The sequence below is a fragment of the Barbus barbus genome (assembly GCF_936440315.1).
Source record: "Barbus barbus genome assembly, chromosome: 23".
Taxonomy (NCBI): Eukaryota; Metazoa; Chordata; class Actinopteri; order Cypriniformes; family Cyprinidae; genus Barbus; species Barbus barbus.
The window spans coordinates 3,613,779-3,639,160 of NC_136751.1; the positions used below are offsets into that span (position 1 = coordinate 3,613,779).

At 38.3% G+C, this 25,382-nt stretch overlaps 1 protein-coding gene across 1 annotated transcript in view; it reads left to right on the forward strand.

The window, feature by feature from the left end:
- Positions 1-25,382, forward strand: part of LOC306842630 (uncharacterized protein) — a gene marked incomplete at both ends in the record, with an annotated part of 30,800 nt that overhangs the window by 420 nt on the left and 4,998 nt on the right. Inside the window, 10 exons of the mRNA XM_079373591.1 lie at positions 9,587-9,636; positions 9,739-9,846; positions 9,923-10,048; positions 11,782-11,947; positions 12,189-12,382; positions 12,531-23,307; positions 23,455-23,549; positions 23,919-24,039; positions 24,370-25,137; positions 25,285-25,380. Of these exons, the coding sequence (XP_079229717.1) occupies positions 9,587-9,636; positions 9,739-9,846; positions 9,923-10,048; positions 11,782-11,947; positions 12,189-12,382; positions 12,531-23,307; positions 23,455-23,549; positions 23,919-24,039; positions 24,370-25,137; positions 25,285-25,380 (12,501 nt within the window). The remainder of the gene's footprint in view (positions 1-9,586; positions 9,637-9,738; positions 9,847-9,922; positions 10,049-11,781; positions 11,948-12,188; positions 12,383-12,530; positions 23,308-23,454; positions 23,550-23,918; positions 24,040-24,369; positions 25,138-25,284; positions 25,381-25,382) is intronic.

A 25,382-nucleotide genomic window follows, 5' to 3' on the forward strand; every position in this document is an offset into this window, starting at 1 on the left:
ATCCTTTCATGACAATGTTTCTTAACACACTTTTAAGTAGTGCACTTTGTGATCAAATTAAAAGTTTTGTGTTGACTAATACACTAAAGCACATGTAAAGTACTTGATTATAATTTGAATTTAGTGTTATTTGATATTACATTAAGGCCTGGTTTCACAGACAGGGCTTAGACTAAGCCAGGATTGGGCCATAGTTTAATTAGGACATTTTTATAATCATGCCTTAGAAAAAACATTACTGGTGTGCATCTTGAGACAAAACAAAGCCATTGATATATTTTTTTCTTTCAGTTGAAACAGCTCAGACTTAGTCTGAGACTAGGTTTAAGCCTCGTCTGTGAAACCGGGGGTAAAAGTTAATATATTTTAATTGTGCTAGTATAAGTCACTTTACCATTACATATATTTTTAAATGCATGACATACAAGTTTCAATAGAAATGACATTAAAGTATATTTTAGTTTACTATGAACGCTTGTCAGTACATTTGGCAGTACAATTTAACCATATTTCACATAAATAATTATGAAATTACATATAAAGTTGTACTTAAGTAACGTTTAAAAAAAGAGTCAAAAGATTATAATACACTTTAACTGTAAATAACATTCAATTAAGTGTCAAAAACATTGCATTCAATCCACAATTAAGCATAGTCTTTTTGCATTGTATATTATCTCTGAAATAATTACTGTTTTTAAAAGTATGCAAAAGTACACAAGGGACTGCATGTCATATATTCGTCATGATAACAGTCCATTCAGTTGCTATATAAAGGATCAGAAGTTCAGTGTTATTTTGTTGCCTTATGCTCTTGTAAATGAAGAAGAGATTCGTCATATAAGCTCCTTTTAGTGATATATACGGTTGGATCCAGATCAGAAGTTGCTTTGGTGGCATTCTCAGACTTCTCCTTAAATCAAACCAGCTCCTCTTTTAACGAGTTTTCATTTAACATGCAAGCAAGTACATTCAGGTCACTCTTAAGTGCATTAAGTGCCATCTCAAAAGTGTGCTAAAGTGCATTTCTTTTACAAGGGTGGTCAAGCTCCGACACCTTAACGTTACTAATTATAACTTGGTTATATACACAACGACAAGAAAATCAACAGAAAATGAAGAGCGAAAGATAGCAATCGCTCAGTGAGGGATTGGACGTTAGCTAATTAGTTAAGCTAAAGTTAACTTCATTTTGATGTCGATCATCACTTGAAATTGGTTATTATATCAAATGTTTTTGTAAATGACAAACCAATTAATATCACAAACGGTCAGTATTTTATTAGCTAACTCTTACTGATGTTTGTGTTGTTGTTTTCCTGCTGAAAATGATGTCACTTCCTGGTGGATGATGTCATTAAGGATCTGGCAGTCCAGGTGATTTTCAAAATGACTAAGATGAAAAGTGAAACGGAGGACACAGTTAATCTATTATTTATCAATTGCCGGTTTTTCATGTTAGAGGAGCGCAACAAAAACGGTAACATCTGCTCAAAACAGAGCTTTGAAATGATTCCGTTATTAAAGTTACTTCATGTAATTCATTTGCTCTCCAGCTTGTCAGTTACAAATCATTTTAAAAGAAAGGTGAAGTTTGAAAACGATGGATTTGAGTTGGCAGATTTCTTCTTTCAAATATTTATAATGGCTTATCTGAGAAAGAAAGGAAGAATGGCGGATCTATATTTGCTTTTCTTGAACAGGATTTCGGTGATGAATCAATGTGGAAAGATATTGTACAAAATCGATGAAAACACATTTTTCCTCCCTCTCTTTTGCTTTGTCATGTGATCAGTCACATTGCCTGTCTGTTAGTCCATCAGCGTCACATGACATCTATACCCAGCTGTCTGCTCTAGACTCTTGGCTGTCTGTTCTGCTGATAGCTGCATTCACTAATAAACTGGACACCTCAGGGAAGCCGGCCCAGCTCGTTCGAATGCCTCTCCGTCCCATTATACTGCTTATCCTACTTTTATGTATTGAAACAATACAGGCATTACAACAATGTGAACACCCCGACTGCCGGGTGCCCGGCTACAGGCTTTAAGTGCTATTTTGACCCTGTGGATGCACCTGCATGTCACGCTGTGGGGATAATGAATTTTGGCAGTGTCTTGTGACCTGTTAGAGTTGTTTGGGCAACACTCCGGCTCGGTTTCAACACGGGCGGGTTGCCCAAAAAACAAGCAGACATGCCTCACTGCTGGATAGAAAGCAACTTGTGCAAGCGCTATCCTTGAGTGACAACAGCTGCCCGACCTCTAGAAAGTAATTTTCCCTAAGAATAAAAACATCCTATACCATTCCGTCTTGTTTTTGGCTTTAGAAGTCCACAAATACCCCATCATAACTTTATTTACTTTTCCAGATGTTTGGATTTTGCTTGTTTGAGTACAGTTTCACTGTAAATCTGCATTGAGTCCCCCAGGGAAGTGCGTATTTACGAGTTGGGAAGTCATAGTTACACTATTAGGTCACTTTGGCTGGAGCATGATGGTGATTGGCGATGTACCTTTTCTACAAAAAAACAACTGATACTTCTACTGATGAATAAAGAATGCGCATCAGGTGTGGTTTTGCTTTTTTATTTCTTTTATGAAGGTGTTGAGTGACAGGGTTTTATGAAGGTAATTGCAAGACTTTTAAAAGACCTTTTAAAGAAAAATTAAGGAATAAATTTAAGCAAAAACAATTCATCCATATGAAAATGTTTGAAAACACAACTTCTGACCAGAGTTATTTTAGTATCATTGAGATATGTGTATATATGTATGTGACCATGAACCACAAAACCTGTCTAAGGGTCCATTTTTTGAAATTGAGATTTATACATCATCTGAAAGCTGAATAAATAAGCTTTCCATTGACGTGTAGATAGGACAACATTTGTCCGAGATACAACTATTTGAAAATCTGGAATCTGAGGATGCAAAAAAAATCTAAATATTGAGAAAAAATGGCGTTTAAAGTTGTCCAAATGAAGTTCTTAGCTATGCATATTACTAATCAACAATTAAATTTGGATATACTTATGGCAGGAAATTTCCAAAATATCTGGTAACACTTTATTTCGATGGTCCACTTTAGACATTCTACTAACAGTGAGTAACTTTGCAACTACAAGTCAACTAGCAGTCATTAGAGTATTAGTACGCTGTCCGCTTAATAACTTCTAACACTTTATTTTGATGGGTCCACAACATACAACATACTGAGTATTAGAAACTTTGCAAGTATAAGTCAACTTATTCTACTAACCCTAAACCTACCCTACTGAGAATTAGTAGACATGTAGTTGCAAATTAATGAGAATTAGTTGACATGTAGTTGCAAAGTTACTTATAGTTAGTAGAATGTCTAAAGTGGACTATCGAAATAAAGCGTAACCAAATATCTTCATGGAACATGATCTTTACTGAATATCCTAATGATTTTTGGCATAAAAGAAAAATCGATCATTTTGACCCATACAATGTATTGTTGGCTGTTGCTACAAATATAGCCTACCCATGCTAATTATGACTGGTTTTGTGGTCCAGGGTCATATATATTATTTTTAATTATATTTATATATTATATTTAGGTTATATAATTAGGTTTTATTTTTGTGTTTTTGACATTTTATTTCAGTTTTAGTCATTTTAGTGCATCAAGTTAAACTAATTGTAAATGAGAAATGTTGATGAAATGATGAAATATCACTATTTTATATTTTAGTTCAAATTAATTTTACATGAAACTTTATTTAAAAATTAAACATTTACCTTTAGGCTATTAATTCATTTGTGGAAGGGTGAGTTACCTATAAGACATAAATCTATTCATTACATATTCGTAATTGTACAATGTTGTTCTGTGCAGCCTTGCTAGTTTTATTGTAAATGAAATAAATATGCGTAATTTCATTATTTTCAACAAATTTATCATCAGTCAGTAAATGCTACGTCCATGGCGTCTGACCTTTTCTCACCGACACGCCCACAACTCGGAAATCAGGCTTTAAAATGTTCAGCTTCCTGCTCAAAATTACAACTTTTTGGTAATGTCCGTTTAACCTGTAAAATACGATCTTTCCGACATGACTTGAACTTACCATCAGGCCAGAGTCATATTCTTGTGTGTAATGATAGTAAACTGTCCGTGTCCGTATAAGACTGGCTCTGACTCCTGCTCTCCCACCCTCTGGATATGGGGCATCCCACTGGCTTCATCCAATTAGATTGCTGACCGCCTCCACTAACAGAGACCATAATAACACTGCAAATGTCCCGCTCCGTAGGCGTCAGTCAGAGAATAAGCTGGCAGAGAGTTGGGGGGAGAAAGAGAGTTTGTTACTAAAGGAATAATTGATTCTGCACAAGGAAACACTCAATAAAGGTAGGTTATAGATGAATTGTGTTGGGTTACGTTGGGTGACATTGCTGTCTGGCTCAATAACAACATGACAAGACTCTCAGACTGATGTGGAAACTTTAATACAGATGTGTAGGATTAACTTGGTAAATGATTTGCACAAACCTGGGGAAGATTGTTTACTCATTATTTTTGTGATAATAGACCAACTGCTTTAAATGTATTTCATGCAATTTGTGCAAGGGGTTTTATAAGCCCATAATAGGAGAAACTGGTGAACATATGTAGCTTACGGGAGCATTTGAATGTTTTTCCTTGCTGAAGGCACTGAAATGTTGAGTGGCGCTGAAGAGGTGTGTCTTCTGTATTAGTCTTACACAGTTGCAACAGCTGCGGCCCTGGTCATAAGATCAGTCTCACGGTTCTGTGTGGAGTTCATGGCCCAACATGCCATAGTTAAGATAGCAGCATGTGATGAAATGAGAGTTAAAGAGATAGTTCACCCAAAAATGAAAATCCTGCCATCATTTACACACCCTCAAGCTGTTCCAAACCTGTATGAATCTCTTTCTTCTGCTGAACACAAAAGAAGGTGTTTTGTAGAATGTTGGTAACCAAATGGTCAATGGGGAATAGCAACTAATCAGATTAATCAACTCTAAGACTTTATGCTTTATTATTTTTAATTACAAAATGCCAAAAATATTTATGCTGTACACCAGTGCTGAATGTCTTGCAGACTCTGTCAGCGATGTTTGATATGTTTTGATAAACACTGCAGGTGTACTTCATGTGCTTCATTGGAAGCGATATCCCTCAGCCAGCTCCTCCCAACATAAGTATGGGAATAATGTCTGCATGTGTGATTCTAGTGCCATTCCTGCCACGTTTCAGGAGTCAGATGTGTTAACGGGACACCGTTGCGCTGGGGAGTGGGTCGGGTTTACGGGGGGCTCAGAGTTGAGACTTGTCGATGTCGCTATAGATAGGCTGTGATGCCGCTGAAATATGCAGACTCTCACATGCTAATCAAGTTCTGTTTGGAGGAAGAGGAACAAGCTGTTGTTCAAACTGATGCTGCTGTGGATGAGATTGGCACATTTATTTAACTAATCTAGCTAATTATTATAAACAGCACCCCCCCCCCCCCCCAAACATATATGCAGTGTAGTGTAAATACTTTTTATCTAATATAATATAATATATTTATATATATATATATTTATTTATTTTTTTTTCTGAAATGCTTTCTTTGAAAAGTAGTTTATTGTGTTATCCAATGCATTGCAATGCTATTTTTGAGGTGTGGCTTAAGTGTCCAAATACCTTTTGGGGACACTGTATCTTAATACAAACGATTGCATGAAATGCAATGATGGTGTGCAAATATTGCACAATTAGGTAACAAATTGCAGTGGATGAATGATATCCTGCTACACAAACTGTAAATGAGTTTCTGGAAGGTCTTCCTAATAATTGCAAATGCACAGGCCACAGGCCACGATTGTTTTCTAAAAATGTATTTAGCATAATAAATAAATAAATAAATAAATAATGCTTACAAGTTGCAAAATTATATATATTTTGCATTTGCAATATTTTTTATTATATATTACTGATTAATAAAAAATGGGAAAAAAATTCCATTATTATTATTATTACTTGTAGTATTATTTTAGGTTGGAAATAAAAGTTCAAACAGAAAGGGTAATCATACATTCCTGTAACAGCGCTGACGCATGTGACATCATTCTGGTTGACTGGACTTGTTGTCTTTAAATCTAGCCTAAAAGCGTATTTTTATAGTTTGGCATTTAACGCTATGTGAGAGCTGCTTCTTTTTATTGTTTTATTGTCTCTTAGTGTTTTTTAGTGTCACTGGTTGTATCATTTTTCTTATTACTTATTGCATGTACAGCACTTTGATAAACACTTGTTGTTTTAAAAAAAGTGCTTTATAAATAAACTTTGACTTTGACTTTGACTTTGACTTACTAACTAGCAACTAACTTGTTTTCTCTCTCAAATTTGGTGTTGGTTGTTATTTTATCCCAGTAAATATCGTAGTTTCCATGCCCTCAGGAGAGGCTGCTCCATCATGTGTCCCTCCCCTGAGGCAGGACATACGTGCTGACAAACCAAGAATGAGAGATATTTTTTTTTTCTCATGTGGAAGAAACTTTTACCCACACAGATAATTATGGCTAATAAATGTATCTGTTTCTCATTTCCCTAAAGACAAGAATCTGGACAAAATCTATAATGCAATAATATTTTTGCTGTATTTTGCTGGAAGACAGAGACTGTACATTTTCAAAGAGAACACAGAAGTGAATTTGATTAGCACATAGGAACATTTAGGACATAATAATGAACTCAAAGCTAACAAACACAGGTATTAACTAAAAGTCTCAAAATTAATTTTGATTTAATGGGTGGTTTGTGTCGGCATTAGGAACAAATTACATTGTCATACTTTTATGTTTTAGAATGGGCTCTGAGTTTTGCAAAATACCAAATTAAAGAGAAAGATCCTGTCGCCAAAAGACAGGATTTCAGAGATAAATACTTCAGCACATTAACTAAAACCAAAACTCGTCTTCTTAGCATCCAAATTAAACCTCTCGGATCTTTTCTGAGAATGTCAGTAATGCTTCCCCTTAATTGACAGCCGTCAGTGACCTTAAGTGAGCGTTTGACATGGGTTTGATTTTCTGAGGATTGCAATATTTGGATATTTTTGTTACCCTTCAAAGTTTTTTTATTTTAGTTGTTTATTTTGGACCATTGTATCTAATGACACATACTTATCCTTGTGTCTCTGATTGGATTAGGGATGCACAAATACCCATGTGGGTAAGGGCTCAGGCATTGGTCCAGTTGTAAATCTTGTGCCATTATCAAGTGCCTAATTCTCATACAAAATGATCTTGTGACTGTATTGAATCAACAGCAATAGAATTACTTCTCTATCCTCTGTTGTACTTGTAAGTGGCTGGCTTGTGTCTTCAATAGGACATAATTGAAAAGTGGAGGTTGAGGCGGCCTAACTCAATTTATATTAATTCTTTACAGCTATATATATTACCAGTCAAAAGATTGGACTTATACTCATTTTTTATTTAAAAAACCTAATTATTATGCATTTTATGTTTATATAAAGAACAATTCATATTAAATGTAGGTCTTTAAATCAAAACATTTTTCATGATCATAAGTAACAAATTTAGTAAGGAACTGGAAAATCACATCTTAATCTTGCCTATTGCTTGGCAGCATTTGTAGGAGCTCTAGTGTGAACAACTCTGTCATTACACAAGCACATGTAGGTCAGGTCAGCGCGTGTTTATATAAAGATCAGATATGTGCAGTACCATTCCAGTCTTCTGTCCCCTCCTCTGGACACACATAGCATCACTAGGGAACAGCTGCCTCTTTCACTCACAAGTCACAAACACACACACAAATATACACACATACAGCCATCCATCCATTTTCCAATCTGACTGTCCTATCGTAGGTATGCTGGAGTCTCTCCCAGCATTTCTGGCCTTAGCACTCTTACACACATTTTATTGTCTTAAAGGGATAGTTCAGCCAAAAAATTTTTTACTCACCCTCAAGTAGTTCCAAACCTGTATAAATGTCTTTGTTCTGCCAAACAAAAAGGAAGATATTTTGAAGAAAGTTTGCAACCAGGCTGTTTTGGGGCACCATTGACTTCCATAGTAGGAAAAAAATACTATGGAAGTCGATGGTGCTCCAGAACTTTCTTCAGAAAGTTTCCCACATTCTTCAGAATATCTTACTTTGTGTTCAGCAGAACAAAGACATTCATACAGGTTTGGAAATACTTGAGGGTGAGTAAATGATGACAGAATTTTCATTTTTGGATGAACTGCCCCTTTAAGAGTCTTACTGATGAGTGTGGTGCTGAATAAGACAGAAAAGGTTGGGAAACACTGTCTTAGAGAGTTGGCACAGCACGATAAAAGAGCACCTGCTAGTGTTATGTGTGCCTGTCTTGTGTCACAGCCAAGGTTATCCAGTGAGGGTGTCTGAGCCCATTAGAAATTACCCGCTCGCTAGTCAGATCTTTTAAATGTTGGTTACATACTCTTACGACAGACACAGCTACCACACACCACTAGCGAATGAGGAATGAGAACCATGCAGAGAGAGGACACCGTTTGCAGGCCTACTAACCTGATGCCAACTTGATCTATGGTGGGACAGGATTTTATTTTAGTCCCATAGATAACAGCAGGGTTGATATAGTGAGGTAGGTTTACACTATAGGCAAAGTTGGAGGCCTTGTAATATCACAGAATGAGTTTGAAAAGTTTCAAGAGGATAGAGAATCATGTAAAGATTTTTCCTTTTTTATTTGTTTCCTGCTTATCACAACCATGCAGCAACACATAGCAAGTGATGTAGTCAGTCATGAAATTAGTTCCCCTTCCCATGAAATTCACACACATTTGGTCACACGAGACACATTTAAGATGCATTTACAAGCGATGTGTGGTCAACTGTGATCGGATCACATAAAATGCTTCTTAATATCCTTGTCCTTGATTGTATTGAATGTGCACTTGTTCTTCAAATCTAAAAAAAAGGTATTTTTAAAAAAATGTACTTGCGGATAATATAAGATTAATCAAATAAAAAGCCACTTAAGTGTACTTAAAGAGAGGCACTTTTATTACTGTTTCTTAACACAGTTACTTTAATAATACCTAATTAAAAGCTTTAAAGAAGAACACTTATTTTGATGTGTTGACTTGCATACTAAAGAGTAATTGATTATAACTGTAGTGTATTATTTGATATTAAAGTTATAGTTAATAAATGCTTGTCAGTACATTTAGCAGTACACTTTAACCATATTTCAATATTTCAAGACTATATAATGAAATTACATATAAAGACGTACTTATGTCCTACTTAAGTGGGTGAAAAATTAAACAATTTGCATTTAAAAACATGAATATTTCAAGTTAAACAATAATTAAACAACAATTTAATTGTATTACTGTACATGTCTGAAAACACTCTTAAGTATATTATTGTTTTAAAGTATATAATTTCCATAATAATTATTTAAAATTCTGTTAAAGTGTACTTGATTTGACATATTGTACCTGGTCTACATGGGCCTAAATGCATTATTACAGTCAAGTCATTTTGATTGATGCCTCCTGACTCTGTAAACCTGCTATAATTTCAGACTCTGACCGAGAGGACAGTCATGGGAATCCAGAAGCCAGAGATTCACCTGTAGGTTGTCACTTGTCAAACTATTACCTCATTAAAGCCAATAAAAATGGCTGTTTTATTTTATTGATCTCATGACGGCCTTGTTTGCCTCTTTACACACAGGTAAACAACAAAAGACGCTCTCCCCCCTCAGACAGGCCTCCCTTTGGCGCTCATCTAAGTACACACCACAGCATCTCTGCTGATGAACAGGACAGCCCAGAGCGAATTGTGAGTACTACAAATGTAATCTGTGAGATGTGGATCTCAGGCCTCTCTCGATCTTACTTCCAAATTTGTTTCCAAGGTTCAGAAGGAAAAACTCCATGCAGAACTAAAACAAGTTTTGAGTCAGAAGAGAAGCCAGCTTAGAGACACCCAATCCACCCTCACAGACATGGAGGAGCCCCCCAAGACAGACAATAAGAATGAGGTACGAATGAAAACATCCCATAATAAGGACTGCTCTCAATGCGGGCATTGCCATTCACTTGAACTTTGTGTTAGTAAGCAGGACTGGAATGAGGTTAAAATTCGGCCCTGGACAAATCCAGCCCACGAGTTCCCCTGTGAATGTTTTGCTGGGTTATAGGGCCTTCAAATGGAGTAAACAAATGAATAAATAAAACAGGACGATAGATATTACTGAATTCATTGCAAATGCAACAAACTAATAATGCATTTTGTCACAGATTTTGAGCTAGAATGCAGGAACTTTATTGCTAATAAATTCTGTCATAATTTCCTCATCCTCATGTCATTGCAAACCTGTATGACTTACTTTCTTTTGTGGAACACAATGGATATTTTGTAGAATGTTACCAAAACATTTTGGATACCCTTGATTTCTACTGATTAAAAATTCTTGAATTTCTCAAATCATCTTCTTTTATGTTCCACATAAGAAAGAATTTCATACAGGTTTGGAATGACATGATGTTGAGTAAAGAACTTTAAAGAACCTTATTCAGTTTCTGTATATTTAAGTAGTCTAATAAATGTTAAAATCGATAGCTCTCAATTATACTGTAATGTTGAATATTTAGTCAGTGGTTAAATATGGGGGGGGGGGGGGGGCTTTCCTGGAGACATCAGTAGTATTGGTATCAGTGAGGCCTTCGGTCAAAAAGATGCCATTATATAAATATTAAAAATCTATATGTTGTTTGTACATTAATTTAAGGGTTGAATGTGAAATTACTGCAATGAAAAAATTATTTAAAAAATGTTAATGTTTAGTGGAATTAAACTTTAAGAACTTTAATATTTGTAAATTGTAAACACCTAATTTATATAAGACACTGATATTTATCTTCAATCAAACTCGTATTGAATTAATATTTTACTTCAGTTAAAATTAATCAGAACTAAACATCTAAAGAGAATGAAGTTGTTGCTTAGAATTAGTATTAGCAAGATGGTGGTCACAAGAAGTAAAACCATCAGTACTTATTACCATGGTTATATGGTTTTAAAAATAAACAATATGTAATGATAAACTATGAAATTTGTAAAAAAAAAAATTATAATAATAAAATAGAACATGTAGAAACTACAAAACCTCGTAAGTAAAGGATTCCCCATAATTTAATATAAGTAATAAGAGTAGCATTTATAATAAATATGGCTGCTCCTGATCGCCAGTATGTCAGTAAGTTATAAATAGAACGAGGCATCAGTTAACTGTCGGGGATTTGTCATGTCGTGCTGCATCCAGCATAGACAGCATCACTGATCATAATGGGTTCTTCTGTATTTTGTCGTGCCGCTCACATCTGGTGTAGACACGGTGTGAGTCTACAGTCGTTTCTCGACTCTTTGTTATTTAATTTAATGCAAAGGAAACCAGCGCACACACTGCACCGTTATTTATCGGGTATGTTCAACTAAGCTAAATATGCACAGATGCTGCACAATTAGGCTGTATTTAATATATCATGATGACTCACCAGTTCAGTATTTGCGCTAATTCTGTGCAGATTTGGCTTAAATTTGGCCAAGAAATGGACAGGTATTTATCCATATTTACTGTTGTCTTTTAGCCCTTGTGCTGTCTACTACATACATCACTATTGTTTTCTGAAGGAACTGTATTTCATTTTTATCCATTGCCATGCAATGTGCTAAAAATGACAATAAAGTTGATTTTGTAAATTTAACGAACAGGTGGAAAAGGACAACCGGTTGTCAAAGCTCGTGGAAGTGGTTGTTGAAACAGAGGCTGAAGTTGGAGCTAGTGGGTACAGTGTCGTGGGTGGAGGGGAGCAAGGCATCTTTATCAAAGAGGTCTTGAAAGACTCCCTAGCAGCGAAGCACCTCAGTCTACAGAAAGGTACCAAGGGACTGTATTTTACATTACAAAGTGCAATGTCAAATACTGTACACTGTAAAGACTTGAGCCACTGTCTTTAAAGAGACAAGCAGGATAAACAATTTTAACCTTATAATCATTAATGAACAAAATTTCCATGTTGAGTACAGGTGTACTGAATTAATTTAGTTTCCTGATGTACTAAGAATACAAAGACAAATCATGCAAGTTATAATTATTTTTTGATGATGTGTTATTGCAGGAGATCAACTGCTAAGTGCCAGGGTGTATTTTGATAACGTCAAATATGAGGACGCATTAAAAATTCTTCAGTGTGCAGAACCCTACAAAGTGTCCTTCTTTTTGAAGCGGACTGTGCCAGGAAGTGAAGTCAGCATACGTCCAGGTGCACAAAATCTTGAGCTCAGAGGACCTAAGGCCAAGATGCAAAAAATGGTACATGCTGAAATATTGCTATACTAGATAGCTATACTATAATAGATTTATTTTTTGAACATCCACAGTATTTCTTTAAGTTAATTAATTTTAACAAAAGTACTTACAACAGTAGAAACTAGAAGGAATGATAACCTTTCTCTTGCAGAGTGTCAAAAGTGTGAAACCGTTCAAAACCAAGAAAAGGAGAGGAGGAAGATTTGGATTGAAAAGACTGAAAGAGAACAAAAAAGCAAGAGCACGAGCAGAGCTGGACGTTGAGGGAACACCTGGTAGATCAGACCTCAGTCCTGTTGATGTTGAGTTTGTATTCCCGAAGTTCAAGATAAGGAAAGGTGGGAAGGCCACTGCAGATGGATCAGAACATCTGGAGGGTGTTATCACTAGTACTAAGAAGAAGAAGAAGATCAGATTTCCAAAGATGAAGGTCATGGATGCTGCTGTTGGTGAAGGGAAGGTCAATGTAGATGTTTCAACACATGAGGGAGAGGCCTCTGGATCCAAGCCGAAGGCCAAGACAAAAGGTCCAAAATTTGGAATGAATTTCCCCAAAATTAAAAAGTCTAAGTTAGATGTACAATCTTCAAATGACAGCTTTGAAGTGAAAGAACTAGAAAGCAAATTTAAGCCTCCATCAGTAGAGTGTGATTTCAACATGCCTCAGGTCAAGGCTGAAACTAATGTTTCTAATTTTGAGGTTGATGTTAAAGGAAAAGGAGAGAGTCCTGAGATAAAAATGCCAAAGATAAATCTGGATGTCTCAGATACAAAGGTGACAGTCCCAAAGTTCAAACTGCCAAAGGTGAGACTTTCTTGTCATTCAGATGAAATTGATGCAGAGGCAAGTAAAGAAACTGATACATCTGAAAATAAACTGAAAATGCCCAAGATTGACATGAAAGCACCAAATGTGGATTTGGACTTGCATCTCCCAAAGACTAAGGGCAAGGCTGAATTCAAAGATGTTGAAGTTCCCGATTGCACTGTAAAAGGAACAAAAATCAACACCACCAAGCCTGACGCATCATTACCAGTGCTAAACCTTGATGCAAAACAAAAAATTGGAGATGACATTGATGGATCCATGGACAAAGTGAATAAGATTTCCCTCCCCAAACTTGACATTGTAGGGCCCAAGATAGAGACGTCAGATGTGGACATTGGTCTTCCTACATTAGATGTGTCATTACCAAAGATGGCTACAAAAAGCATTGATACTGAGGGACATGCAAGTACCGGGGTAAAATTTGAAATGACAAAATTAGACATCTCTCTTTCAAAAATAACATCCCCTGAGGGTGACATCATAGTTGAAGAACCTGGAGCAAAAGGTGGAACAATTCACAAGCCAAATATCAGTATTCCATTACCAAAAGTTAAAGGTGACGCAAAGGTGGATGGTCATTTTGAGAAAGGGGCAAGTGTGAAAATGCCACAAATAGACATTTCCCTCCCCAAAATGAAATTACCACAAGGTAAAATTGATATCGAAGGGCCTGAGGTCGACATTTCTCTTCCTAGAGGCAAAACTGAGGTAAGAGCTGATATTTCATTACCAAAAGGAAAACCAAATGAACAGATTCATCTTGAGGTTGAGAAGGGAGATAAGTTTCAGATTCCTAAATCTGATATAAGTCTACCTAAACTCAAATTAAGAGAAGTTGATTTTGATGTTAAAAGAACCGATGGGAAGTTTCACATGCCAGCAACTGATTTTTCTTTGCCACATAAAAAAGACCAAAAATATATGAATGTGGAACCCTCGGGTAAAGGTGGAAAGGTTGAAATGCCAAAGGTTGATATCTCTCTGCCTGCAGTGAAAGCTTCTGGTGCTGAGATTTCCTTGCCAAAAATGAAGTCACAACAAGGTGACATCAGTATTGAAGGGCCTGACAGCAAAAGACTGAACATGCCATCTGTTGATATATCATTTCCAAAAGTAACAGACACAGGTAATGTTGATCTCAAGAGATATTCAGGGAAAATAGGAAAGTTTGAAATTCCAAAACTGGATATTTCCTTACCAAAATTTGAAACAACCAAAGGGGAACTCCGCGTGGACGGACCTGAATTCAAAGGTGGCAAATTAAATATACCGTCTTATAATATCGCCTCAGCAGAGGTGAAAAAAGAGGGTGATGTTTGTCTGGAGGGAGAAACCAAAAAGGGCACAAAATTTCAAATGCCAAAATTGGATATTAATTTACCACAAATAAAATCAGTAGGGACTGAAACAAATATTGAAGGACCCGAAGTGAAAGGTGGAAAGATAGATATAACAGATGCTGACATTTCTCTTCCACGAGGAAAGGTAAAGGGAGATGGCAAAGTTAATGTCAGTAAGGGGGGCAAGTTTCATTTGCCTCAAGTTGATTTGTCACTTCCAAAGATTAAAACAAGATCTGTGGAGGTCAATAATGAAGGACCTGAGGTAAAAGGAAGCAAAGTTCACACACCTTCCATTGACATTTATTTGCCTAAAGATAAAACAGAGACAAACATTGATATAGAAGGCCATTCTGAAACAGGTATAAAGTATGAAATGCCAAAAATTGATGTTTCACTGCCAAAATTAAAAGCTCCAGAAGGAGATCTGGCTGTCGAAGGACATGAAGGGAAGGGAAGAAAATTTGAAATGCCTAAATTTGATGTTTCCTTGCCTAAATTGAAAACATCAGGAGTTGAAATGGACATTGAAGGTCCCGATATCAAGGGTGGAAAGTTTCACATGCCCTCTATTGATAGCTCTATGCCAGGAGGAAAAGCCAGAGGAGATGCAGATGTTGAAGGACCTGCAGGAAAAGGAAGAAAATTTGAAATGCCTAAATTTGATGTTTCCTTGCCTAAATTAAAACCATCAGGAGGAGAAGTCAACATCGAAGGTCCCGATATGAAGGGTGAAAAGTTTCGCATGCCCTCTATTGATATCTCTTTGCCAGGAGGAGGAGCAGGAGGAGATGTAGATGTTGAAGGGCATACGGGAAAAGGAAGAAAATTTGAAATGCCTAAATTAGACGTTTCCTTGCCTAAATTAAAACCATCAGGAGGAGAAGTCAACATTGAAGGTGCCGATATGAAGGGTGGAAAGATTCACATGCCCTCTATAGATATCTCCCTGCCAGGAAGAGGAGCAGGAGGAGATATAGATGTTGAAGGACATGGTGGAAAAGGAAGAAAATTTGAAATGCCTAAATTAGACGTTTCCTTGCCTAAATTAAAACCATCAGCAGGAGAAATCAATCTTGAAGGACCCGATATCAAGGGTGGAAAGTTTCACATGCCCTCTATTGATATCTCAGTGCCAGGAGGAGGAGCAGGAGGAGATATAGATGTTGAAGGACATGGTGGAAAAGGAAGAAAATTTGAAATGCCTAAATTTGATGTTTCCTTGCCTAAATTAAAACCATCAGGAGGAGAAGTCAACATTGAAGGTGCCGATATGAAGGGTGGAAAGATTCACATGCCCTCTATAGATATCTCTCTGCCAAGAGGAGGAGCAGGAGGAGATGTAGATGTTGAAGGACCTGCAGGAAAAGGAAGAAAATTTGAAATGCCTAAATTTGATGTTTCCTTGCCTAAATTAAAACCATCAGCAGGAGAAATCAATGTTGAAGGCCCCGATATTAAGGGTGGAAAGTTTCACATGCCCTCTATAGATATCTCTCTGCCAGGAGGAGGAGCAGGAGGAGATATAGATGTTGAAGGACATGGTGGAAAAGGAAGAAAATTTGAAATGCCTAAATTTGATGTTTCCTTTCCTAAATTAAAACCATCAGCAGGAGAAGTCAACATCGAAGGTCCCGATATGAAGGGTGAAAAGTTTCACATGCCCTCTATTGATATCTCTCTGCCAGGAGGAGGAGCAGGAGGAGATGTAGATGTTGAAGGGCATACGGGAAAAGGAAGAACATTTGAAATACCTAAATTAGACGTTTCCTTGCCTAAATTAAAACCATCAGCAGGAGAAATCAATGTTGAAGGCCCCGATATCAAGGGTGGAAAGTTTCACATGCCCTCTATAGATATCTCTCTGCCAGGAGGAGGAGCAGGAGGAGATTTAGATGTTGAAGGACATGGTGGAAAAGGAAGAAAATTTGAAATGCCTAAATTTGATGTTTCCTTGCCTAAATTAAAACCATCAGCAGGAGAAATCAATGTTGAAGGCCCCGATATCAAGGGTGGAAAGTTTCACATGCCCTCTATAGATATCTCCCTGCCAGGAGGAGGAGCAGGAGGAGATATAGATGTTGAAGGACATGGTGGAAAAGGAAGAAAATTTGAAATGCCTAAATTTGATGTTTCCATACCTAAATTAAAACCATCAGGAGGAGAAGTCAACATTGAAGGTCCCGATATGAAGGGTGGAAAGTTTCACATGCCGTCTATTGATATCTCTCTGCCAGGAGGAGGAGCAGGAGGAGATATAGATGTTGAAGGATATGGTGGAAAAGGAAGAAAATTTGAAATGCCTAAATTAGATGTTTCCTTGCCTAAATTAAAAACAACAGGAGGTGAAATCAATGTTGAAGGACCCGATATCAAGGGTGGAAAGTTTCACATGCCCTCTATAGATATCTCCCTGCCAGGACGAGGAGCAGGAGGAGATATAGATGTTGAAGGACATGGTGGAAAAGGAAGAAAATTTGAAATGCCTAAATTTGATGTTTCCATACCTGAATTAAAACCATCAGGAGGAGAAGTCAACATTGAAGGTCCCGATATGAAGGGTGGAAAGTTTCACATGCCCTCTATTGATATCTCTCTGCCAGGAGGAGGAGCAGGAGGAGATATAGATGTTGAAGGACATGGTGGAAAAGGAAGAAAATTTGAAATGCCTAAATCAGCTGTTACCTTGCCTAAATTAAAACCAACAGGAGGTGAAATCAATGTTGAAGGCACCGATATCAAGGGTGGAAAGTTTCACATGCCCTCTATAGATATCTCTCTGCCAGGAAGAGGAGCAGGAGGAGATATAGATGTTGAAGGACATGGTGGAAAAGGAAGAAAATTTGAAATGCCTAAATTTAATGTTTCCTTGCCTAAATTAAAACCATCAGGAGAAGAAGTCAACATTGAAGGTCCCGATATGAAGGGTGGAAAGTTTCACATGCCTTCTATTGATATCTCTCTGCCAGGAGGAGGAGCAGGAGGAGATGTAGATGTTGAAGGGCATACGGGAAAAGGAAGAAAATTTGAAATACCTAAATTAGACGTTTCCTTGCCTAAATTAAAACCATCAGCAGGAGAAATCAATGTTGAAGGCCCCGATATCAAGGGTGGAAAGTTTCACATGCCCTCTATAGATATCTCTCTGCCAGGAGGAGGAGCAGGAGGAGATATAGATGTTGAAGGACATGGTGGAAAAGGAAGAAAATTTGAAATGCCTAAATTTGATGTTTCCTTGCCTAAATTAAAACCATCAGGAGGAGAAGTCAACATTGAAGGTCCCGATATGAAGGGTGGAAAGTTTCACATGCCCTCTATAGATATCCCTCTGCCAGGAGGAGATGTAGATGTTGAAGGACATGCAGGAAAAGGAAGAAAATTTGAAATGCCTAAATTTGATGTTTCCTTGCCTAAATTAAAACCATCAGCAGGAGAAATCAATGTTGAAGGCCCCGATATCAAGGGTGGAAAGTTTCACATGCCCTCTATAGATATCTCCCTGCCAGGAGGAGGAGCAGGAGGAGATATAGATGTTGAAGGACATGGTGGAAAAGGAAGAAAATTTGAAATGCCTAAATTTGATGTTTCTATTCCTAAATTAAAACCATCAGGAGGAGAAGTCAACATTGAAGGTCCCAATATGAAGGGTGGAAAGTTTCACATGCCCTCTATTGATATCTCTCTGCCAGGAGGAGGAGCAGGAGGAGATATAGATATTGAAGGACATGGTGGAAAAGGAAGAAAATTTGAAATGCCTAAATTTGATGTTTCCATACCTAAATTAAAACCATCAGGAGGAGAAGTCAACATTGAAGGTCCCGATATGAAGGGTGGAAAGTTTCACATGCCCTCTATTGATATCTCTCTGCCAGGAGGAGGAGCAGGAGGAGATATAGATGTTGAAGGACATGGTGGAAAAGGAAGAAAATTTGAAATGCCTAAATTAGATGTTTCCTTGCCTAAATTAAAACCAACAGGAGGTGAAATCAATGTTGAAGGCACCGATATCAAGGGTGGAAAGTTTCACATGCCCTCTATAGATATCTCTCTGCCAGGAGGAGGAGCAGGAGGAGATGTAGATCTTGAAGGACCTGCAGGAAAAGGAAGAAAATTTGAAATGCCTAAATTAGATATTTCCTTGCCTAAATTAAAACAATCAGGAGGAGAAATCAGTGTTGAAGGCGCCGATATCAAGGGTGGAAAGTTTCACATGCCCTCTATAGATATCTCTCTGCCAGGAGGAGGAGCAGGAGGAGATATAGATGTTGAAGGACATGGTGGAAAAGGAAGAAAATTTGAAATGCCTAAATTTGATGTTTCCTTGCCTAAATTAAAACCATCAGGAGGAGAAGTCAACATTGAAGGTCCCGATATGAAGGGTGGAAAGTTTCACATGCCCTCTATAGATATCCCTCTGCCAGGAGGAGGAGCAGGAGGAGATGTAGATGTTGAAGGACATGCAGGAAAAGGAAGAAAATTTGAAATGCCTAAATTTGATGTTTCCTTGCCTAAATTAAAACCATCAGCAGGAGAAATCAATGTTGAAGGCCCCGATATCAAGGGTGGAAAGTTTCACATGCCCTCTATTGATATCTCAGTGCCAGGAGGAGGAGCAGGAGGAGATATAGATGTTGAAGGACATGGTGGAAAAGGAAGAAAATTTGAAATGCCTAAATTTGATGTTTCCTTGCCTAAATTAAAACCATCAGGAGGAGAAGTCAACATTGAAGGTCCCGATATGAAGGGTGGAAAGATTCACATGCCCTCTATAGATATCTCTCTGCCAAGAAGAGGAGCAGGAGGAGATGTAGATGTTGAAGGACATGGTGGAAAAGGAAGAAAATTTGAAATGCCTAAATTTGATGTTTCCTTGCCTAAATTAAAACCATCAGGAGGAGAAGTCAACATTGAAGGTCCCGATATGAAGGGTGGAAAGTTTCACATGCCCTCTATAGATATCTCTCTGCCAAGAAGAGGAGCAGGAGGAGATGTAGATGTTGAAGGACATGGTGGAAAAGGAAGAAAATTTGAAATGCCTAAATTTGATGTTTCCTTGCCTAAATTAAAACCATCAGGAGGAGAAGTCAACATTGAAGGTCCCGATATGAAGGGTGGAAAGTTTCACATGCCCTCTATAGATATCCCTCTGCCAGGAGGAGGAGCAGGAGGAGATGTAGATGTTGAAGGACATGGTGGAAAAGGAAGAAAATTTGAAATGCCTAAATTTGATGTTTCCATGCCTAAATTAAAACCATCAGGAGGAGAAGTCAACATTGAAGGTCCCGATATGAAGGGTGGAAAGTTTCACATGCCCTCTATTGATATCTCACTGCCAGGAGGAGTAGCAGGAGGAGATATAGATGTTGAAGGACCTGCAGGAAAAGGAAGAAAATTTGAAATGCCTAAATTAGATATTTCCTTGCCTAAATTAAAACCATCAGGAGGAGAAATCAGTGTTGAAGGCGCCGATATCAAGGGTGGAAAGTTTCACGTGCCCTCTATAGATATCTCTCTGCCAGGAGGAGGAGCAGGAGGAGATATAGATGTTGAAGGACCTGGTGGAAAAGGAAGAAAATTTGAAATGCCTAAATTTGATGTTTCCATACCTAAATTAAAACCATCAGGAGGAGAAGTCAACATTGAAGGTCCCGATATGAAAGGTGGAAAGTTTCACATGCCCTCTATTGATATCTCTCTGCCAGGAGGAGGAGCAGGAGGAGATATAGATGTTGAAGGACATGGTGGAAAAGGAAGAAAATTTGAAATGCCTAAATTTGATGTTTCCATACCTAAATTAAAACCATCAGGAGGAGAAGTCAACATTGAAGGTCCCGATATGAAGGGTGGAAAGTTTCACATGCCCTCTATTGATATCTCTCTGCCAGGAGGAGGAGCAGGAGGAGATATAGATGTTGAAGGACATGGTGGAAAAGGAAGAAAATTTGAAATGCCTAAATTTAATGTTTCCTTGCCTAAATTAAAACCATCAGGAGAAGAAGTCAACATTGAAGGTCCCGATATGAAGGGTGGAAAGTTTCACATGCCTTCTATTGATATCTCTCTGCCAGGAGGAGGAGCAGGAGGAGATGTAGATGTTGAAGGGCATACGGGAAAAGGAAGAAAATTTGAAATACCTAAATTAGACGTTTCCTTGCCTAAATTAAAACCATCAGCAGGAGAAATCAATGTTGAAGGCCCCGATATCAAGGGTGGAAAGTTTCACATGCCCTCTATAGATATCTCTCTGCCAGGAGGAGGAGCAGGAGGAGATATAGATGTTGAAGGACATGGTGGAAAAGGAAGAAAATTTGAAATGCCTAAATTTGATGTTTCCTTGCCTAAATTAAAACCATCAGGAGGAGAAGTCAACATTGAAGGTCCCGATATGAAGGGTGGAAAGTTTCACATGCCCTCTATAGATATCCCTCTGCCAGGAGGAGATGTAGATGTTGAAGGACATGCAGGAAAAGGAAGAAAATTTGAAATGCCTAAATTTGATGTTTCCTTGCCTAAATTAAAACCATCAGCAGGAGAAATCAATGTTGAAGGCCCCGATATCAAGGGTGGAAAGTTTCACATGCCCTCTATAGATATCTCCCTGCCAGGAGGAGGAGCAGGAGGAGATATAGATGTTGAAGGACATGATGGAAAAGGAAGAAAATTTGAAATGCCTAAATTTGATGTTTCTATTCCTAAATTAAAACCATCAGGAGGAGAAGTCAACATTGAAGGTCCCAATATGAAGGGTGGAAAGTTTCACATGCCCTCTATTGATATCTCTCTGCCAGGAGGAGGAGCAGGAGGAGATATAGATATTGAAGGACATGGTGGAAAAGGAAGAAAATTTGAAATGCCTAAATTAGATGTTTCCTTGCCTAAATTAAAACCAACAGGAGGTGAAATCAATGTTGAAGGCCCTGATATCAAGGGTGGAAAGTTTCACATGCCCTCTATAGATATCTCCCTGCCAGGAGGAGGAGCAGGAGGAGATATAGATGTTGAAGGACATGGTGGAAAAGGAAGAAAATTTGAAATGCCTAAATTTGATGTTTCCATACCTAAATTAAAACCATCAGGAGGAGAAGTCAACATTGAAGGTCCCGATATGAAGGGTGGAAAGTTTCACATGCCCTCTATTGATATCTCTCTGCCAGGAGGAGGAGCAGGAGGAGATATAGATGTTGAAGGACATGGTGGAAAAGGAAGAAAATTTGAAATGCCTAAATTAGATGTTTCCTTGCCTAAATTAAAACCAACAGGAGGTGAAATCAATGTTGAAGGCACCGATATCAAGGGTGGAAAGTTTCACATGCCCTCTATAGATATCTCTCTGCCAGGAGGAGGAGCAGGAGGAGATGTAGATCTTGAAGGACCTGCAGGAAAAGGAAGAAAATTTGAAATGCCTAAATTAGATATTTCCTTGCCTAAATTAAAACAATCAGGAGGAGAAATCAGTGTTGAAGGCGCCGATATCAAGGGTGGAAAGTTTCACATGCCCTCTATAGATATCTCTCTGCCAGGAGGAGGAGCAGGAGGAGATATAGATGTTGAAGGACATGGTGGAAAAGGAAGAAAATTTGAAATGCCTAAATTTGATGTTTCCTTGCCTAAATTAAAACCATCAGGAGGAGAAGTCAACATTGAAGGTCCCGATATCAAGGGTGGAAAGTTTCACATGCCCTCTATAGATATCCCTCTGCCAGGAGGAGGAGCAGGAGGAGATGTAGATGTTGAAGGACATGCAGGAAAAGGAAGAAAATTTGAAATGCCTAAATTTGATGTTTCCTTGCCTAAATTAAAACCATCAGCAGGAGAAATCAATGTTGAAGGCCCCGATATCAAGGGTGGAAAGTTTCACATGCCCTCTATTGATATCTCAGTGCCAGGAGGAGGAGCAGGAGGAGATATAGATGTTGAAGGACATGGTGGAAAAGGAAGAAAATTTGAAATGCCTAAATTTGATGTTTCCTTGCCTAAATTAAAACCATCAGGAGGAGAAGTCAACATTGAAGGTCCCGATATGAAGGGTGGAAAGATTCACATGCCCTCTATAGATATCTCTCTGCCAAGAAGAGGAGCAGGAGGAGATGTAGATGTTGAAGGACATGGTGGAAAAGGAAGAAAATTTGAAATGCCTAAATTTGATGTTTCCTTGCCTAAATTAAAACCATCAGGAGGAGAAGTCAACATTGAAGGTCCCGATATGAAGGGTGGAAAGTTTCACATGCCCTCTATAGATATCTCTCTGCCAAGAAGAGGAGCAGGAGGAGATGTAGATGTTGAAGGACATTGTGGAAAAGGAAGAAAATTTGAAATGCCTAAATTTGATGTTTCCTTGCCTAAATTAAAACCATCAGGAGGAGAAGTCAACATTGAAGGTCCCGATATGAAGGGTGGAAAGTTTCACATGCCCTCTATAGATATCCCTCTGCCAGGAGGAGGAGCAGGAGGAGATGTAGATGTTGAAGGACATGGTGGAAAAGGAAGAAAATTTGAAATGCCTAAATTTGACGTTTCCATGCCTAAATTAAAACCATCAGGAGGAGAAGTCAACATTGAAGGTCCCGATATGAAGGGTGGAAAGTTTCACATGCCCTCTATTGATATCTCACTGCCAGGAGGAGTAGCAGGAGGAGATATAGATGTTGAAGGACCTGCAGGAAAAGGAAGAAAATTTGAAATGCCTAAATTAGATATTTCCTTGCCTAAATTAAAACCATCAGGAGGAGAAATCAGTGTTGAAGGCGCCGATATCAAGGGTGGAAAGTTTCACGTGCCCTCTATAGATATCTCTCTGCCAGGAGGAGGAGCAGGAGGAGATATAGATGTTGAAGGACATGGTGGAAAAGGAAGAAAATTTGAAATGCCTAAATTTGATGTTTCCATACCTAAATTAAAACCATCAGGAGGAGAAGTCAACATTGAAGGTCCCGATATGAAGGGTGGAAAGATTCACATGCCCTCTATTGATATCTCTCTGCCAGGAGGAGGAGCAGGAGGAGATATAGATGTTGAAGGACATGGTGGAAAAGGAAGAAAATTTGAAATGCCTAAATTAGATGTTTCCTTGCCTAAATTAAAACCAACAGGAGGTGAAATCAATGTTGAAGGCACCGATATCAAGGGTGGAAAGTTTCACATGCCCTCTATAGATATCTCTCTGCCAGGAGGAGGAGCAGGAGGAGATGTAGATGTTGAAGGACCTGCAGGAAAAGGAAGAAAATTTGAAATGCCTAAATTAGATATTTCCTTGCCTAAATTAAAACAATCAGGAGGAGAAGTCAACATTGAAGGTCCCGATATGAAGGGTGGAAAGTTTCACATGCCCTCTATAGATATTCCTCTGCCAGGAGGAGGAGCAGGAGGAGATGTAGATGTTGAAGGACATGCAGGAAAAGGAAGAAAATTTGAAATGCCTAAATTTGATGTTTCCATACCTAAATTAAAACCATCAGCAGGAGAAATCAATGTTGAAGGCCCCGATATCAAGGGTGGAAAGTTTCACATGCCCTCTATAGATATCTCCCTGCCAGGAGGAGGAGCAGGAGGAGATATAGATGTTGAAGGACATGGTGGAAAAGGAAGAAAATTTGAAATGCCTAAATTTGATGTTTCCTTGCCTAAATTAAAACCATCAGGAGGAGAAGTCAACATTGAAGGTCCCGATATGAAGGGTGGAAAGTTTCACATGCCCTCTATAGATATCCCTCTGCCAGGAGGAGGAGCAGGAGGAGATGTAGATGTTGAAGGACATGGTGGAAAAGGAAGAAAATTTGAAATGCCTAAATTTGATGTTTCCATGCCTAAATTAAAACCATCAGGAGGAGAAGTCAACATTGAAGGTCCCGATATGAAGGGTGGAAAGTTTCACATGCCCTCTATTGATATCTCACTGCCAGGAGGAGTAGCAGGAGGAGATATAGATGTTGAAGGACCTGCAGGAAAAGGAAGAAAATTTGAAATGCCTAAATTAGATATTTCCTTGCCTAAATTAAAACCATCAGGAGGAGAAATCAGTGTTGAAGGCGCCGATATCAAGGGTGGAAAGTTTCACGTGCCCTCTATAGATATCTCTCTGCCAGGAGGAGGAGCAGGAGGAGATATAGATGTTGAAGGACATGGTGGAAAAGGAAGAAAATTTGAAATGCCTAAATTTGATGTTTCCATACCTAAATTAAAACCATCAGGAGGAGAAGTCAACATTGAAGGTCCCGATATGAAGGGTGGAAAGATTGACATGCCCTCTATTGATATCTCTCTGCCAGGAGGAGGAGCAGGAGGAGATATAGATGTTGAAGGACATGGTGGAAAAGGAAGAAAATTTGAAATGCCTAAATTAGATGTTTCCTTGCCTAAATTAAAACCAACAGGAGGTGAAATCAATGTTGAAGGCACCGATATCAAGGGTGGAAAGTTTCACATGCCCTCTATAGATATCTCTCTGCCAGGAGGAGGAGCAGGAGGAGATGTAGATGTTGAAGGACCTGCAGGAAAAGGAAGAAAATTTGAAATGCCTAAATTAGATATTTCCTTGCCTAAATTAAAACAATCAGGAGGAGAAGTCAACATTGAAGGTCCCGATATGAAGGGTGGAAAGTTTCACATGCCCTCTATAGATATTCCTCTGCCAGGAGGAGGAGCAGGAGGAGATGTAGATGTTGAAGGACATGCAGGAAAAGGAAGAAAATTTGAAATGCCTAAATTTGATGTTTCCATACCTAAATTAAAACCATCAGCAGGAGAAATCAATGTTGAAGGCCCCGATATCAAGGGTGGAAAGTTTCACATGCCCTCTATAGATATCTCCCTGCCAGGAGGAGGAGCAGGAGGAGAT